This window comes from Silurus meridionalis, chromosome 20, assembly GCF_014805685.1.
Source record: "Silurus meridionalis isolate SWU-2019-XX chromosome 20, ASM1480568v1, whole genome shotgun sequence".
Classification (NCBI taxonomy): Eukaryota; Metazoa; Chordata; class Actinopteri; order Siluriformes; family Siluridae; genus Silurus; species Silurus meridionalis.
Genome location: NC_060903.1, coordinates 10,679,006 through 10,696,942, shown reverse-complemented (window position 1 = coordinate 10,696,942; position 17,937 = coordinate 10,679,006). Strand labels below are relative to the sequence as shown.

The 17,937-nt window shown below is 41.0% G+C and overlaps 1 protein-coding gene and 1 long non-coding RNA gene across 3 annotated transcripts in view; one reads left to right on the top strand and one right to left on the bottom strand.

Annotated features, from left to right (window-relative positions):
• The window catches only part of LOC124403021 (G-protein-signaling modulator 2-like), a 33,438-nt gene that overhangs the window by 6,174 nt on the left and 9,327 nt on the right, over positions 1-17,937 (bottom strand). For both annotated transcript variants that reach the window (XM_046876550.1, XM_046876551.1), the window contains 7 exons: positions 17,014-17,235; positions 16,361-16,496; positions 12,682-12,821; positions 12,400-12,523; positions 11,205-11,320; positions 10,024-10,179; positions 9,742-9,850 (listed from right to left, as the gene is read on the bottom strand). In XM_046876550.1, coding sequence (XP_046732506.1) covers positions 9,742-9,850; positions 10,024-10,179; positions 11,205-11,320; positions 12,400-12,523; positions 12,682-12,821; positions 16,361-16,496; positions 17,014-17,235 — 1,003 coding nt within the window. The remainder of the gene's footprint in view (positions 1-9,741; positions 9,851-10,023; positions 10,180-11,204; positions 11,321-12,399; positions 12,524-12,681; positions 12,822-16,360; positions 16,497-17,013; positions 17,236-17,937) is intronic.
• On the top strand, positions 5,814-14,613 carry LOC124403022. The gene is made up of 2 exons (XR_006928820.1): positions 5,814-5,876; positions 13,491-14,613. It is a non-coding gene; the product is annotated as an uncharacterized LOC124403022 (long non-coding RNA).

The window sequence follows — 17,937 nt, the reverse complement described above, 5'->3', positions numbered from 1 at the left end:
GGATTCCGCACCGCCAGCCTTTCCTGCTGGTTCTGTCTACGGACTCCGTACCCGAGAGGATTACTCTTTGCTGTAGGACTTTTACTTTCGTTTTCGGACTTTGCTTTCGCTGTGGTTTACTCGTCCCGAGCGGATATCCTTTGTTTGCTTTTCTTCACGGTTTGTAAGCGTTTTTGTTTAATAAACTATGATTGACTTACTTCCGCTTCCGCGTCATGGTCGTCAGCCTGACACTCTCCTACTAAGGTGAGGTTGTAGAAGAAAGTCTCATGTCAAAGTTCATACATAATGGCAAGACACAAGACCAGCAACAAGACACACAGGTAGTTACACAGCACCAGCAATGTCTCTCCCAACCAAAGTTTTCATAACAGACTGGGGTTTCAATAAGTGCTGTTCAAGCTATTTTGAAAAAGCACAAATAAACAGGCAATGTTGAGAAATGCAGACACATCACACAGCACATAAAAAGACACATCATGCTTTCTTACCTTGAACATCAGAAAATATCCAGCAGTGCCATCAGCAAAGAACGTTTTTAGGTTACGTATATACTGATAGTTCCCTGATGAAACGAGATGCTTTGGGAATGCTTACGTGTTTTCCACACTCTGAATCACGTGTGTAATCTGTCCAATGGAAGTCGCAGCAACACGGTGAAGTCACGACCAGGACGATATAAAAAGCACATGCAATGTGGCATAGAGACGCAGTGTCTCGTTCCCTCATTGAACTAAGGTTATGTATGTAACCTAAAGACATTCCCTTCGAGGGACTCTTTGGGAACGAGTATCCAATACCACCAGACTGACCAGGCCCTGACTAGTATGTATGAGCATAGCTAGGTCGAATGGACGGAGGGGCCAAGAGTGGCACTGAGGTTATAAAACCTGACAAAGGTCAGCAGGGTGGACCAGCCCGCAGCATTGCAGATGTCTTGGAGGCACAGTCCAGAGGACCAAGCCTTCAAGACTGCCAAATTCCGGTTCGAGTAATCTCTGACCGCGAAATAAGGGGGGGAATACCAGAAGACACACAAGAGAATGCAATACCATTAACGATCCATCTGCTTAAGGTCTGCTTGTTAGTAGGGGTGGGAGAAAAAAAATCGATTCACCAAACTATCGCGATTCTTTTTAAAACGATTTTGAGATTGATTTGTCTACCTCAGAATTTATATATATTTAATTATTTTACTTTTCCAGAGAGGTGGTGGGAAGATGTTACCGCTTTTATTCCAACAGAATAAACGTATTTTGTCGTTGTCCGTATTAGATGACGTCGTATCCGTTTTAAGCTGGTGCAAGAAAGCAAAACTATTGCAGTCAGTGGAGCAAACCTCTTTGAGAATTGTTTAACGGATAAAGATTCTGCTTTAGTCACAGACAATGTGTCTAATATGGTTATCGCTGCCCAATTAACCGGCTTTCTCCATATTAAGTGCTACGCGCACACTCATAATCTGGCCTCACAGCGCGCACTGAAGCTGCCCGCTGTCGCGAAGTTACTCGGATGAGTACGACGCATCACTGGATATTTCCATAGAAGTGCTGTAGGACTTCATGTTTTGCAGGAAAAACAAAAGTTACTGGAGCTCCCTGTGCACAAACTTATAACAGACGTTTCAACGAGATGCCATATTAGCTCTCACCTGAGGTGAGGAAGAGAGATTAATATATTAGCACCTTGACTAAGTTGGACATTGGAACAGTTTAACGGCACTTATTTTATTTCAAAGGGTATTGTTTTTAGTTATTTGTTGCACATTTAAATATTATATTCAAGTTTTTGGTACTTAAAGTTTTATGCTTCAAGGTTCTTTATGCACTATGTATGTGTGTGCTCCTGAAATAAAAATTCGGAAAGATGTGATGCATTATTTTTGTTAATATAACTCATATACAGTCTTTTTAAGGGTATGATCAGGTATTTGCCTTTGTCTAATCTTTATTAGGCAAACAAAAATCACAATTTAAACAATGAATCGCAATAGCTACAGAATCGCAATATGTATTGAATCGGCACAAAAGTATCGGGATAGTATTGAATCGCCAGATTAGTGAATCGTCCCAGCCCTACTTGTTAGCAGAGAGGCCTCTCCTCAGAGGGCCATAGCAGACGAGCAGCTGATCTGACTTCCTCCACGGACCCGTCCTGTGGACATAAGTGTCCAGTGCTCGTACCGGGCACAGCGTTGCAGATGGTTGCGTTGCCTCCGGGTGCCGCAGAGAATACGAGTCACTAAAGGGTCTCTGCCCAGTGATTGCTCCGTCATGAAATGCGCAAGGGGGGGAAAGCATACAGGCGTAGCCTCAGCCATGCCTGATCCATGTTGTCCAGCCACTAGACTAGAGAAGTCAGAGAGAACCAGAGGGGAGAGTGTGACGTCTCTCAAGACACAAACAGGTCCACTGAGCCTTGCCGAATTTCTCCCAAATTTGCTCCACCACATGAGGATGGAGCCGCCATTCCCCGGGTCTCGACAGGGTGTCTGCTGCTTCGTCCAACTGGCCTGGGATGTATGCTGCTCTCAAGAAGAGGACCTTCCCTTGGGCCCACAGGAGGCTCTGGCATGCCAGCCTGTATAGTATAGTGGTTGATGTAAAAGACCACCGAGGTGTTGTCCGAACGGATCAACACGTGGTGGTCTCTGAGGTCCAGGAGGAAACGCTTCAATGCTAGATGCACATCCAGCTTCTCTAGGCAATTGATGTTTCATTGTAGATGGTGTCCTTCTCATAAACCTTGGGAGGAGCGGCCACTCATGACGCATTCGTCATAAGCATTACGGGACGACCGGGAACTCCCAGCATGGCCTGAGGCAGGAACCCAGGATCTCTCCAAACATCTAAGGCATGTAAGCATCACCACATGACCTTGATAGTATGGAGGTGATTGCCCTACCATGAGAACCCATGGGTCTAATGTGCAGGTGGCTAAGTGGATTCACACTGGATGCTGTTGCCATAAGCCGGAGCAGTCTCTGGAATAAATTAACAGTAAGCAATTGTCCATCTCTGACCTTCCTGAGGGCTGTAAGGATGGACACAATGCAGGCAGGGGAAAGATGCGCACGCATAGTGGTGGAAATCCCACATGACGCCCAGATAAGTGGTTCTCTGTAGTGGAGAAAACACACTCTTCTTGGCATCCAGCCAAAACCCCACTGCCTTCATGTGAGTAAAAACGACATCTCAATGCCAGACAGCTAACTGCTATGATCGAGCTAATATCAACCGGTCATCAATATAGTTGAGGATGCAGATGCCCTAAAGTCTCAGGGGGACCAGAGCTGCATCCACACACTTTGTAAAGGTGCACGATGAGAGGGCAAGGCCAAACGGAAGAACCCGATACTGGTAAGCATCAGCCCCTAAAGCAAACCTCAGAAAAATAACACTCTGGGTTTAGAAGATACAGGACGGAGGAGGTAGACGGATTAGGAAAGTGAGAAGAAGGTTCTGTTGCTTACTCCAAAGATGGTCAGGTTCAGGAATAAACGATGGGTGAAAGAAGCTACAAAAGTAGTGGAGAAAGAGTCATAGTTTCAGCAGGTGGGAAAGAGTTTTAAAGGGATAAAATTATAATTATAAGGCACAAACTTAACTGAATGTATACATTCTTTATAAGATATAACCTTAAAACCTTTTTATCTATGTAAAGCTACTTTGGGATAATATTCATTGGTAAATGCGTTATACAAATAAAAATTAATTTAAGTGAATTGAAAGTAATATTGGTAAATGGTTGATGTAAAACAGGGAGGAGGAAGCTGCATACCACGTGATAATCAGAGATGTGAAGTGAAATAGCGTGGAAGTCTATATTTAATGAGGGTGGCTGAAGACTAGGTTCAAGACATTTCCTTCTTTGTAAAAGAAAGAGCAGGTTTGAATTTCAGTATGAAATGCAAAAAAACTGAGACGGTAAGCTGACTGAAGCTTGTCAGTGGGGAGGCTCTCTAACGACATTTAGAAAGTACTGTCAGAAAGGAAGAGACTGAGATGTGTGTTCATTTCTTCTAGAAAGTCCCACAGGGGACCAGGAGGGCAGTAGATTACAATGTAATTGTAACAAAGATTTGTGAAGCACCATCTCCAAGTCAACAACACATCTATACCGCCACCTTTACCAGTTTCTTGTGAAGTGTAAAAGAAAGCACAAGTAGAAAACAAAGCAGCCATCACAGCTATGTTCTGTGAGGAGACCAAGGTCTTAGTGTGAGAAAGTCAAATAAAATAAAAAAAGCTAAAATAAAACAGACTGACAGATTAGGAGTTTACCGTCCAATGTTGTTTGAGACGAAGACTGGCAGTTAAGCCTCAGGTTTAACGATGAGAGCTTCTTGGTCTGTGAGATGTGACAGGCTTGAGGCACATGGTTAGGACTAAGATAAGATAAACCTTTATTAGTCCCACAGTGGGGAAATTTCTCAACCCAGCCATTAGGGAGGCACAAGCCAATGCACTCTTAGTGCCGGTCCCAAGCCCGGATAAATGGGGAGGGTTGCATTAGGAAGGTCATCCAGGGTAAAACATGAGCCAAATCAAATATGCGGGTCACGCTTAAGAATTTCATACCGGATCGGTCGAGGCCCGGGTTAAGAACGACCGCCACAGATATTGTTGGCTAACAGGGTACCGGTGGAAATTGAGCTACTGTTGGCCCGAAGGAGGAGAAGGAGAGGTCAAAGACGTCTACAGAGGCGACAGTAAAAGGAGAAGTGTAGGAAAGTAGAGTTTAAGGTTGGTACTTTAAATGTTGGCACTATGACTGGTAAAGGAAGAGCGGTAGCTGATATGATGGAGAGGAGAAAGGTGGTGGAGGTGAAGAGAGTTTCTGATAGGGTGATGATTGTGAAGCTGGAATTTGAAGGGATGATGATAAATGTCATTAGTGCCTATGCTCCACAAGTCGGCTGTGAGATGGAGGAGAAGGAAAGATTTTGGAGTGAATTGGATGAAGTGGTGGATTGTGTACCTAGAAATGAACAATTGGTGATTGGTGCAGACTTTAATGGACATGTAGGTGAAGAGAACAGAGGTGATGAGGAGGTTATGGGTAGATATGGCATAAAGGAGAGGAATGTGAAAGGGCAGGTGGTGGTAAATTTTTCTAAAAGGATGGAAATGGCAGTGGTGAATACGTATTTTAGGAAAAAGGATCATAGGGTGACCTATAAGAGTGGAGGAAGGTGGACACAGGTGGATTATGTTCTATTTAGGAGATGCAACCTGAAGGAGATTGGAGTGTTGGCGGGGGACAGTGTAGCTAGACAGCATCGGATGGTGGTCTGTAGGATGGTTTTGGAGGCGAAGTGTCAGAAAGTTCAGGTTATAGGATCCAAGGCAGATGCAAAAGAAGCAGGGGAGAAAAGCTGTGCAGAGCCGATTCAGGGAGCCGATTCAGGGAGCCGATTCAGGGAGCCGATTCAGGGAGCCGATTCAGGGAGCCGATTCAGGGAGCCGATTCAGGGAGCCGATTCAGGAGCTGATTCAGGAGCCGATTCAGGGAGCCGATTCAGGGAGCCGATTCAGGGAGCCGATGTGCGCGGAGGGTGAGAATTCCGAGCCGGAAACGGGAGCGCGTTCAGCACGAGCCGGAAACCGAAACGCGCGTTCAGCGCGAGCAGAGCCGAGTCGGAAACCGGAGCGCGTCCAGCGCGAGCAGAGCAGAGCAGAGCCGAGCCGGAAACCGGAGTGCGTTCAGCGCGAGCAGAGCAGAGCCGAGCCGGAAACCGGAGTGCGTTCAGCGCGAGCAGAGCAGAGCCGAGTCGGAAACCGGAGCGCATTCAGCGCGAGCAGAGCCTAGCCGGAAACCGGAGCGCGTTCAGCGCGAGCCGAGCCGAGCCGAAAACCGGAGGACAGAATGATCAGGTCAGAAACAAAAGAACAAACCAAACAGAGAATACGCTGGAGAGTGATCAGGGCAAGCCTAAAGACAATCTGGCACTGTCTGGAGGATTCAGGCGTCCTTATAAGTGCCAGAAAATTAGACGCCATATCCGTGCAGCTGGTTGGGAGTGGGCGTTTCCTCGGTGATTGAGGCGGTAATGCCTGAAGTGCTCAAGCGGGCTGACACCAAGAAGAAGAGGAGGAGAGTAAGGACTGAAAGAAGAATAAGATGGTGAAAACTGAAGGAGGAAGAGTGTAGTGTGAGGTTCAGGGAGAAGGTCAGACAGAGGCTCGGTGGTGGTGAAGAGGTGCTGGATAATTGGGAAACTACTGCAGGAGGGATAATCCATCTGAGTGATAGACCATCTGTGAGCAACAGTATACAAGATGCCTTATTTGCTTTGAGAATGTTGTTGGAGAAGTAAAGAGAAGGACAGAAGGAATTGCATTGTGTATTTTTGGATTAAGAGAAATCGTATGACAGAAAGCCAAGAGAGGAGTTGTGGTATTGTATGAGGAAGTCAGGTGTGTCAGAGAAGTATGTGAGGGTGGTGCAGGACATCAGTGAAGTGTGCAGTATCAACGGCAGACTGGTTCAAGGTGAAGGTTGGACTGCATCAACGATCTTTTCCTGTTTGCAGTGGTGATGGACAGGTTGACGGACGAGGTCAGACAGGAGTCTCCCTGGATTATGATGTTTGCGGATGATATTGTGATTTGTGGTGAGAGTAAGGAGCAGGTGAAGAAGAGCCTGGAGGAGTGGAGGTATGCACTGGAGAGAAGGGGAATGAAAGTCAGTAGGAGTAAGACAGAGTACATGTGTGTGAATGAGAGGGAGGGCAGTGGAGGGGTGCGGTTGCAGGGAGAAGAGGTGGAGAAGGTGGAGGAGTTCAGGTACCTGGGGTCAATAGTGCAAAGTAATGGAGAGTGTGTTAGAGAAGTGAAGAAAAGTGTGCAGCCAGGGTGGAGTGGGTAGAGAAGTGTGGCAGGAGTGATTTGTGATAATAGGGTATCTGCAAGAATAAAAGGGAAAGTTTATAGGACTGTGGTGAGACCTGCGATGTTGTATGGATTAGAGACAGTGGCATTGAGTAAAAGGCTGGAGCTGGAGGTAGCAGAGATGATGTTAAGGTTTTCGTTGGGAGTGATGAGGATGGATAAGATTAGAAATGAGTTCATTAGAGGGACAGCACATGTTGGACGTTTTAGTGACAAGGTGAGGGAGGCGAGATGAGATGGTTTGGACATATGCTGAGGATGGAGCCACCAGGAAGGAGGAAAAGAGGAAGACCAAGGAGGAGGTTCATGGATGTGGTGAGGGAAGACATACAGGTAGTTGGTGTGAAAGAGGAAGATAGCCGAAAGAAGAAGAAGAAGTTGGGAAATTTCCCTGTTACAGCAGCAAAGAAAAAATAAATGCAAATATATAAAAGAATAGACACATACTCTAGTATACAGTATATACATAACACAATGTATAAATACAAATAAAGAAAAAAAGAGACCACTAGTAATTGGTTACGCACGTACTGCAGGTAATATTTCACACAGGTGGTATTGCACGTATTGCAGGTAATATTGTAATATACCCCGCACAAATATTGTTCACTTCATGATATGTACATCCTGAGCTTTGTTATGTATAGTTTGAAATGTAAAAACACGGATGGTTTGTTCATAACATGCGAGTTATTTAGACAGCAACGCTACAAACAGGAAATAAAAAGCATCTTGGAATGTATCCTATATATCTTGTACCTACCAATTCACAAAAGCTTCGATAAATAATAAATCTGACAAACAAAAAGTATGGACATATCTCAGCAATTGTAAAATACACTGTACAAAAACAGAAGTGGGACACCCAACTTTTCCACTGTTATTACAAAGTGGGGCAATTAAGATATGGATTAGATATTGGAATATCTTGAGTGGCCTGCAACAGTGCTCTGATTTCTGTCCTATGCTGAAAGCACGCCAAGTTGGCCACTGAATGACTTCATTATACAGCTCGCTTCTCAGAGACAGAGCACTCATTAAACGCAAAAATATTTAATTATGAATCTGCAACAGCATGGCATGGCAACTGACCAAAGTTTTTAAATAACTAAAAATCTTTACCATTAGGATTTCCAAAAATGTTTGGTTTAAATTCACCACAAATATATAAAATTCATAATAACTAAAACTGCTTAAAATCTAAAATTACTTGTGTGTCAATATTTTGAGTCATTTCTCAAATATTTCAGCCAACTTAAATTTTAATGAACGCTACAAATTTTGCCAAATGACATTTGGAAGAGAGATTTTGGAGTCCAACTCAAATCAAACTTTCTTCTCAGATTTTTCTACAAGTTGAATTCATCAAAGTGTTAGCTCAAAAAAGGCTTGATTTTTCAAAGTAGAAAGTGGTCCAATTTATTTTTATTTACCGTAATTTCCGGACTATAAAGCGTACACTTATATAAGCCGCACCCACTGAATTTGACAACGATTTTTATTTTTAACATAAATAAGCCGCACCTGTCTATAAGCCATGTCTACACTGAAACTAATGAACTACACAGGCTTTAACGAAAGACACTAAATGCAATATGTTGCGCTTCTATTAGGAGCATAGCGGTATTTTGGGAATAGCCTGCCACTGCATTCTTTCAGTATTACTGCGTGTGTGGAGACCGAGGGTTATGTCCTTTTTATTTTCTGATGCTCATTTCTAAGTTCCTTTGACTAACCCATAATGCTGTTGCCAAGAAAAATAAAAAAGCACGAGTTTTGGAAACCTGTCTGTGCTTATATGATTTCTGTTGCAACTGGAGTTAGCGAGCTCTCCCTTCACCCAGACTCAACGCGATACAACGGCTTGTATCTAAACAGTAGCCGACCAAGTAAGTCATTGTTCACTGTCTTCCTCCTTACTTTCACAACTACAGTGGTAACTTGACCTACGAGTGCATTAATGTACGAGTTTTCCGAGGTACGAGCGGTCACTCGGTCGATTTTTTTGCTTTGTTACGCAAGCAAAAAATTTAGGTACAAGCTCGAGACGCCGCTGCTAGATGGCGAAGCAAAGCCAGAAATCGAAGATTGTGACGAAAATTAAGATTAAGAAAAAGTAAAAATGTTAAAGTTTAGGGATACGTAGTGTACAGGAGTGATAGTAAAAAACGAGTTTTCCCTCTGCCTCCGCTTATCGCCTCTACCCCACCGCCATGCAAACACACACACATACACACACACACACACACACCCCCCACTGGTGTTTTCGTTAGCTCAAGTCGTCTCATCTCCAAGGAAAATACACTGAATAAAACCTTATTATATCTTTACATACTCTTTCTATTATGTTTTTATACAAGATTTGTTATTTAGAAATGTATTTTCCTAAAAAGTGTCATTACAAACGGATTAATGCCATTTTAAGTATTTTCAATATGGAAAACTGATTTGATGTGCGAGCAAATTGAGATACGAGCTCGTCCACGGAATGAATTAAACTCGTAGGTCAAGGTACCACTGTATTTCTCTGGGGAGTTTATCTTTTGTCATCGTCGTGCACCATCAGTGGAAGTTTTTCTCCCGATGCCATGCAGTTCAGAACACAGGTGAGGTGCGGTTATTCGTTTCCATTCGGAAATTTCATTGGTCTAATTTGTCGCTTAGTTTTTTGGCTTGAAGTTTGTGAAACCGGGAAAAACCCAGGAAAAATCCATATATTAGCTGCTTCGTTGTTTAAGCCGCGGGGTTCAAAACGTGGGGAAAATGTAGTGGCTTATTGTCCGAAAAATACGGTAAAAAAATTAAAATTAAAAAAATCTTTGCACGCAATAGATCTGGATGTGTGTACCTTGTTAGAGATTTCACGATGTCTCTCTGCAAAGTGCATGGCCTGGTCATGATTTCCGAGGGCTGTGTGCGCATTACCTAAACTCCAGCAGGAACGGCCTTCGCCAACACTAATGCATGTAAATACAAATATAAATACACACATACTTGAACACAAAGTATACGCAGCGATCAGTTAAATTTAATAGATGTGTATATGTGTGTATCCATTGTTAAGATAACCAATTTACAGATTTGATCATCTGGCAGTGTACTGTGATTGTCTCTGTGTGTTTGCACATACCTGTCGCCAAGGTCCTGGGCTATAATGAGGTGTTTGAGATGATAGTCTATTGCTCTCTCATAGTCCTGAAGTAAAGTGTAGGTGTTGCCTAGGCTATAGCAGACCTGAGCCTCCACAGCCTGATCCCTTAACTGTCTCGCCAACTGAAGAGCTTTCCTGCAAAAAAAAAAAAATTTATCAAAACGATAGCAAAAAAACTCAACATAATCAGTAAATACTGCAAGAAGAAAGAACTAAGGGGCTAAATATGTATTTAAAGTTGGCAGTGTTAAATCATATTAAAATGTATGCAACAGTAAAGCATTAAAAAGTTGAAAGGTCTAACTGTATATGTAAAGTTTAAAATGACACAATATTGAATTATTTAAAGATTTAACTGCTAATAAATTACCACGGTGTTCCATGTGGTTGCTTTTCCTCATTAAAGTTAATGGGGGAAGAAAGCAAGAACGCAATCTGTCTGTAATTTGGTATGAGGGGATTGTTTTGCCAAAGTTTGACTATGTGAATTTTGATGCAACTATTCTTGCACCTATCATTTGACAGCAATGCTTGTTTATGTTTGTGCAGTTCTATTTAAATTAACCGCTGCAGCACAGTGTGATCAAATGCATGCTGCAAATTGCTAAACCATGTTTATAACAAAGCAGGTCAAAATAAAAAAAATCCAAATATCTAACCTTAGTATCGCCCCTTTTTATTAAGGGGATGAAGGTGAATATCACCATGAATATTTTGTGCTAAGTATGCTTTCAAGTTTCAGGATTTCAAGTAAAGTAGACTCCATCTCACTAGAACTGATTGATGTATTGTGGACATATTGTTCTGTCCTACTAAGCAGTTTATTGTCAAATTTGTTAAGGTCCTAAGTTTAGCTTACAAAATGTCTTGAATATTATGCAAATTAGTTGAAAATATCAAGGTGAATAAAGCAGCATGGTTCTTGAGAGTTTCTGGTAGGGAGGGCCTATTAAATTAGTGGATTGCTTGTGTAATATTGATTTTTGCATCTAATAACAGCAATGTTTAAACAATTAATTAAGCATGGTGCTAAAACGAAAATCTATAATTTGCATAAAATCGATTACATAGCAATAACAATGAGGTAAATGGGACATAGTTAGTTCTAGATAGGGTAAAGGTAATAAACAGGTAAATAAAGCAAATAAGTGTGGATTCACTTGTAATGTTCAGCAGCCTTCTCAAGCTCTCCCAGAAAAATGTAGGCATTTCCAAGGTTACAATAAGCCCTTCGTTCTGCTGCCAGATCATTCAACTCTTTTGCAATGAGGAGCCTCTGAGGAAATAAGAAAAACACATAAATCACTGATATGCAGAAACAAATATTTAATCATTACCAATTATTACAAAACACATTTATACATTCCTATACTAGAGTGTATTCTAGTTCTGAATTTTGCTTATTCAAGTATTACCATTACTATTTATTAAGTGTTTATTTTAGTTACCCTATTTTTGCAATAAAAAATTGAGCTGCTGATACACACCAATGAAGCCAAAACATTATGACCAGTCACAGATGAAACAAATTAAAACTATGTTAAGAGTGGCACATGTCATGGTTGGTTCTGGTAGATGACTGTAATGAATAAGAAGGACATGGACAGGTGTGTAGACTTGAACAACTTTGACAAGGGCTAATAAATTATGGTCAGATGACCAGGTTGGAGTCTTTAAAACACCATGGCTTATAGGGTGTATTCAACCAGCAAAGGTGCGAACCCACTGCTAATGGTCTGAAGAAGGACATACTACAAATTGGCAACAAATCATCCAAGCCTTAGCTGAATGTTAGTAAAACAAAAACTATGCAGTCTGGTCTGAACGCACAAGACTACAGTTACTTAATACACAGAAATTGCCTGATTTCTTCTGTGCATGCTACACTACTAAAGCACTAAAGCATAACAAAATTATCATTCCCCCCTTGCCTTTTCTCTAGAGAGCACAGCCAATTTTGCATTTTTGGCTCAAATTCATGGATGACCATTAAACCTTTCTAGACACTTCTGCTAAACATTTTAAACTATGAAATACCTTTATTTCCATCTGAAATAAGTACAAATAACATTTTGGTCACTTGCTTTCCAAATGATTTTTAATGAATTACTGTGAGCATCACTACATGTAAATTGTCAGGAACACATTTGATATATTATCATCTAAGCATGAAATTAAAAAAAATGTAATGCAGCTGATCAGACTTACAGAACTTTAAAGATAAGTTACTTTAAAAAATAAACTGAGGTCTTGCAGGAGGCCCAACAGCGTATTAGCAGGTTGTCATAATATTTTGGTTTATCAGTGTACATTCCAATAATTAAAAATGGAACCGGTCATAATTGGTTCTGGCACCTGTTGGTGAGAAGCCACAGCATTGCAGAAGTTGCTGAGCAGATATTGAGTGTTTCCCAGATTTCCATAAGTACGTCCCTGAGCAGCTCGGTCTCCCATCTCCTTGAGAATGTGCAAATTCTCCCTGTAATAGCATATTAACATTTAGAAATGACTGTTGTTTCATAAACATTTCCGTCCAGCATTTAGAAAAAGCCATCTCATAGATACAATCAATCTGCTATTATTACTATTAATTTTAGCATACAGCAATAATAAGTATAACACATACAGTACACTCACTTGTAGAACTCGGCTGCTTTATTAAGTGCTGCAGTGGCCTCCTCTGGAAAGTTTCCAGGATCTGAGTCATTGCTACAGGCACTCTTTCCTTTAGCATGGTACACATTCCCAAAGTTATACAGAGCTCTGGCCTGTCCCACCTGAACTCACACATAATAGATAGCAATAAAGCTCACATCTACATTTGAACACATTTACACATACTGACCAGAGGGTTTTTTCTTGATAAGTCACATGTACAGGTAGTACTCCTGCACCTAAGGATGCACCTACTCTGCACTCCTTAATTAGATTTATGTCATGAACCAGTAGGTGTATTCTGGATTAAGCCACTGGTGTAGCTCCAGTCCATGCATGCCTACAATGTGTGAGTGAATTCAGCTGATCAAAGGAAGCTGAACAAAGTTTGACAGAAGTAAAATGACTGTTAGCAAGCAATCCTGCTTTGGCATTGTTTGACCCCCACATCAAACACCATCATCTCTACATGTGCTTCAGATTATGGTCTGGAAACCATTCTTTTTTGGGTCAGTCCTGATGGCCCACATAGTGTCTAATGTTAAGCATAAATATGCCACTGTGGAAAAGGAAGCACTAGCTTGTGTGTTGGCCATTAAGAAGTGTGGACCTGCCATTTCACTTCACAGACAGAAAATCTGACACTGACAAAAGGTGTTAGCCATGCTGGACAATGTGTAGCAAGGTGGTCTGAAAGACATTCACATGTCATTTAATAATGATGTATACTGCCCAGGCTCTCAAAATGCTCCTGTTGAATAATTGGCTGCTCTTATCCATTTCTCTTGCAGATCATGTTGCTGCTTCAGCTCTGGATGACAATGTGGATGAAGTTGTTGCCTCTCTGTTCCACCTGTAATTCCCTATCTGCTGCTGATGTTGTCTGTGCTTCTTGCAAAGATTTCCATTGGCTGCCCTCCTTCACCTATGGGACTAGAGATCAAGTTGCTGCCATACGATAAACTGCAACTGGAACTGTCTGTTATGGACAATTATATTTTTTGTGGTTCATGGCTGATTCAACCTGCTGATCTTTGTGTTTATCAACACAGAGCATTAAGAACATCAAGTGAAGCTGAGAACCAAACAACAGCTACACAAACTCTCTTTGGGATGGATGCTCAGGTTCATGAAACTGTCTGCTCCTGCCATATGAGTAAGCTCAAAGACAAACTTGTCAATTCACACCCTCTTCAGCAAAAACCTCTACCAGAACCTGGCTGTGTACATAGTTTGGTCATTTAATACTGTTGAATCCAACTAGAGGTTTTCCTAAACCCAGTGGCAGCACACCAACTCCAGCAAGGCCTTCTATTCTGGCCTATCAGAATCATTGACAGAATCGTTTTAATATCTTTATGTCCATCAATATGTATTACATTTTTTCCAATTCTATTCTCTTCATTTCATAGTGTTTCTCTTGTTTGCACTGCTGAAAGTGTATGCTTACTTTGGAATTTCTTTCCAATTATATTTCAGCTGTCACAGAATGTGTTGCCAAGCTCAACGGTATCTATTTGCCTTAAACCTTCCTGATTTATATATATAAAACCCGATGTATGAGTGCCGTTTAGTACGACAATATCGATGTACAAGTGGTTTTACTTGTAAAAAACTTTGTAGGAGTACAAGCATATTTCGGGAAGACGAGCAATTCTTTTGAGGCGTTTGGTTCCAGTCACACATTCTGCTCATCGCTCAGCACCTCTGTCCCCACGATTAATGCTCAGTTGCATCATAAACATTGTTCTGACTGTATTCACATCATCCTCTTGTGTAAATATTGTGCTATTTGTCTGTTTTTATAGTGTTTTTGTTTTATTTGCATCATGGGTCCCAAGAAGTGTAGTGATACCGCTGAAAACAAGGTTGTAGAAAGAATAACCACTGAAATAAAGAAATAGTAGAAAAGCATGAACTTGGTGTACGCACATGAGACCTTTGTCTGCAATATGGCATGTCTAGTTCAACAGTAAGTACAATCATAACAAACAAAGTTCTTTTTTTGATTTCTTTATAATTTATCACTTTTTATGTTTATACTTTGTTACAAGTATATTTGTGTGTTAAATTAGGCATAAAAACATTTTTAAGGGCTATACACACACACACACACACACACACACACACAGTATCTCACAAAAGTGAGTATACCCCTCACATTTCAGCAACAATTTTATAACTTTGCAAGGGAAAATACTATAGAAATGAAGATTGTACATACTTCAGTGTAGTCAATGTGCAGCATGTATACAGTACAACAGTACAGATTTACTGTCCTCTGAAAATAACTCAACATTCAGCCATTATTGTCAAAATAATTGGCAACATAAGTGAGAACACCCTAAGTTAACATGTGAAAACAGTGTCCAAAGTATCAATATTTTGTGTGAGTCCATTGTTATCTAGCACTGCCTTAATCCTCCCAGGCATGCGATTCACCAAAGCTGCACAGGTTGTTGCTGGGATCCTCTTCCACTCCTCCATAATGACATAACGGAGCTGCTGGATGTTAGACACCTGGCTCTTATCCACCTTACACCTGAGGATGCACCACATGTGCTCAAAAGGGTTCAGGTCTGGATACATTTATGGCCACTCCATCACCTTCACCTTCAGCAAGGCAGTTGTCATCTTGGCAGCGTCTTTGGGGTCGTTTTTTAATGTTGGAAAACTGACGTTTGGCAGAGGGCATCATGTTCTAAAGGGCATCATGTTATGCTTCAGAATGTCACAGTACATGTTGGTATCCATGTTTCCTTCAATGAACTGCAGATCCCCAGTACCAGCAGCACTCATGCAGCCCCAGACCATGATGCTACCACCATCATGTCTGACTGCAGGTAATAAATCTGAGCCAAACAGGTTTATCTTAATCTCTGAAACCTCGAAAGCAAAGCTGGCAGTACTGTACTTCGAAGCCAGCTTCTGCACATGATGCACAGCATTAGGACTCAACTTCTTTGATTGACCCTTGCGAGGCCTGATCTGAGTGGAACCCATCTTGGGAAACCTCTGTATGACCCTGGCCACAGTACTGTAACTCAGTTTCAGGGTGTTAACAATCTTCAAATAGCCTCAATTCTCAAAATCCTTAGATAGTTCTTTGCCATGAGGAGCCTTGTTGAAAATCCAGTGGTCAGTATGAGAGAATTGTACTCAAAGCACCAAAGTTTTAACTCCTCTTTTAGAAGATACACAAATTTGTATGGTCCTGTCAAGCAGACAAAAACATGATGAACAGGACATGTGGCTTTGAATGGTTACATGATGTTATCATTCAGGGTGTACTCACGTTTGTTGCCAGCTATATAAACCATAATGGCTGAATATTTAGTTTTTTTCAGAGGACAGTAAATCTATACTGCTATACAAGCTGCACATTGACTACTCTAAAATATATCCAGTTTACTATAGCTTAATTTCTATAGTATTGTCCCTTGAGAAGATATACTAAAATGGTAGCTGAAATGGGGGGTGCACTCACATTTGTGAGATAAAGTATATATAAATTATTATTTTTAATGTAGATAGATCCTTGGATATTTTAAAAGCACCTCTGGTCTACAGTCACACTAACAAAGAGGTAAAAACTCAATCCATTCACATTTTTGTAGTCAGAATAATAACATGGTAGTCAGTGGAGGTGTAATATACTAACTTTGTCCCCAACATCTGTGCAGATATCCAGATGCCTCTGGCAGAAGACTATGGCTTCATCAAAATGTCCTAACAATTTTAGTGTGTTCCCCAGGTTTCCACTGGCTTTGGCTTCGCCAAGGATATCCCCTGTTGTCCTGAAATGGAATAAAATAATAATAATAATAATAATAATAATAATAATAATAATAATAATAAATATTTTTGGCAGTAAAACCAAAGGGCAAAAGCATTATTAAATTTTTTTAAAGTGCATGTTCTTAATTGGAGTATGAGTAAATATATTAAGTTTGAAATGTTTGTTGAATCTTGGTGTATAAATACTTATTCATAACAGCAGTAATGCAACAAATCTGACAAAGGATATTCACGTGTATTCATGTGTTAAAACCCTACAAAGTTAAAAAATATCAGATAATAATTATTCATGAGGATATGCATAACTATTGATTTGGTAAGTATCCAAATGTAAATATTTCATTAAATTCATTTTTATTTGTATAGCGCTTTCAACAATAGATATTGTGTCAAAGCAGGTTTACACAGATAATGTGATGATAAAAATGAATAAGATTATTCTTTATAAGTGTAAGTTTATCCCTGATGAGCAAGATAAATAAAATTACTAGCAAAGATAAAACATACACAATGTACCTGGTTAAAGTTAAATCATGGTGGTGGAACTCCAGAGCCTTGGTGTAGTCACACAGGTGAAAGTAGGCATTGCCTAGCTGACTATAGATGGCACTCAGCACCAACAGGTCTTCTGTCCCCACCTGCATGGCTGCCTCAAAAAATGGAACACTTGAACTGTAATCGCCTTTCTTACACAGACGCTCCCCCTCCAAAGCAAGCTCCAGACAGGAGGCCTTCATCCTGCAGAGAAGACCACAAAATCATGATAAACCAGCAGCACCTGAGGTCCTTGGGGGGAAACACTGTCTGTTCAAACTACATGACATAATCTTATTACTTGTCAAAAAAATAAATATTAGAAAATAGGGCTATACAAATAAATATTGAAAATAATTGAACATCCCTTGTTTTATGGACTGTGCACACTGTACAAGCAAGGCTTACACACAAGACAAGCTTACACAAATTGGCTATTTATTAGGGGAATAAAAAAAGAATAGTAAAAGAAAACCATTATAAGATCAGGAAATGGGGTAGGTAGTCTTGCTACAGTCCGTACTAACAATAAGGGTACCTAATCTTCAATGTATCTCTCTTTTTTCCTATATCATGTCTGTCATAGGTAGTGTGTTGCTGGAGTCCCTACTTGCACTCTGATCCCACTGTGTCTCCAACTATTGTTACAATTCTTTCTTTCGGCTTCTTCCATTGGGGGTCGCCACAGCGGATCATCCGCATGATTGATTTGGCACATGTTTTTACGCTGGATGCTTCCTAACGCAACCCTTCCCATTTATCTGGGTTTGCGACCCGCACTAAGAGTGCATTGGCTTGTGCAACCCTAATGGCTAGGGTTGGTTCCCTGACCGGGGATCGAACCCGGGCCGCGGTGAGAGCGCTGCATCCTAACCACTAGATTACCAGGGACCCAACTACAATAAT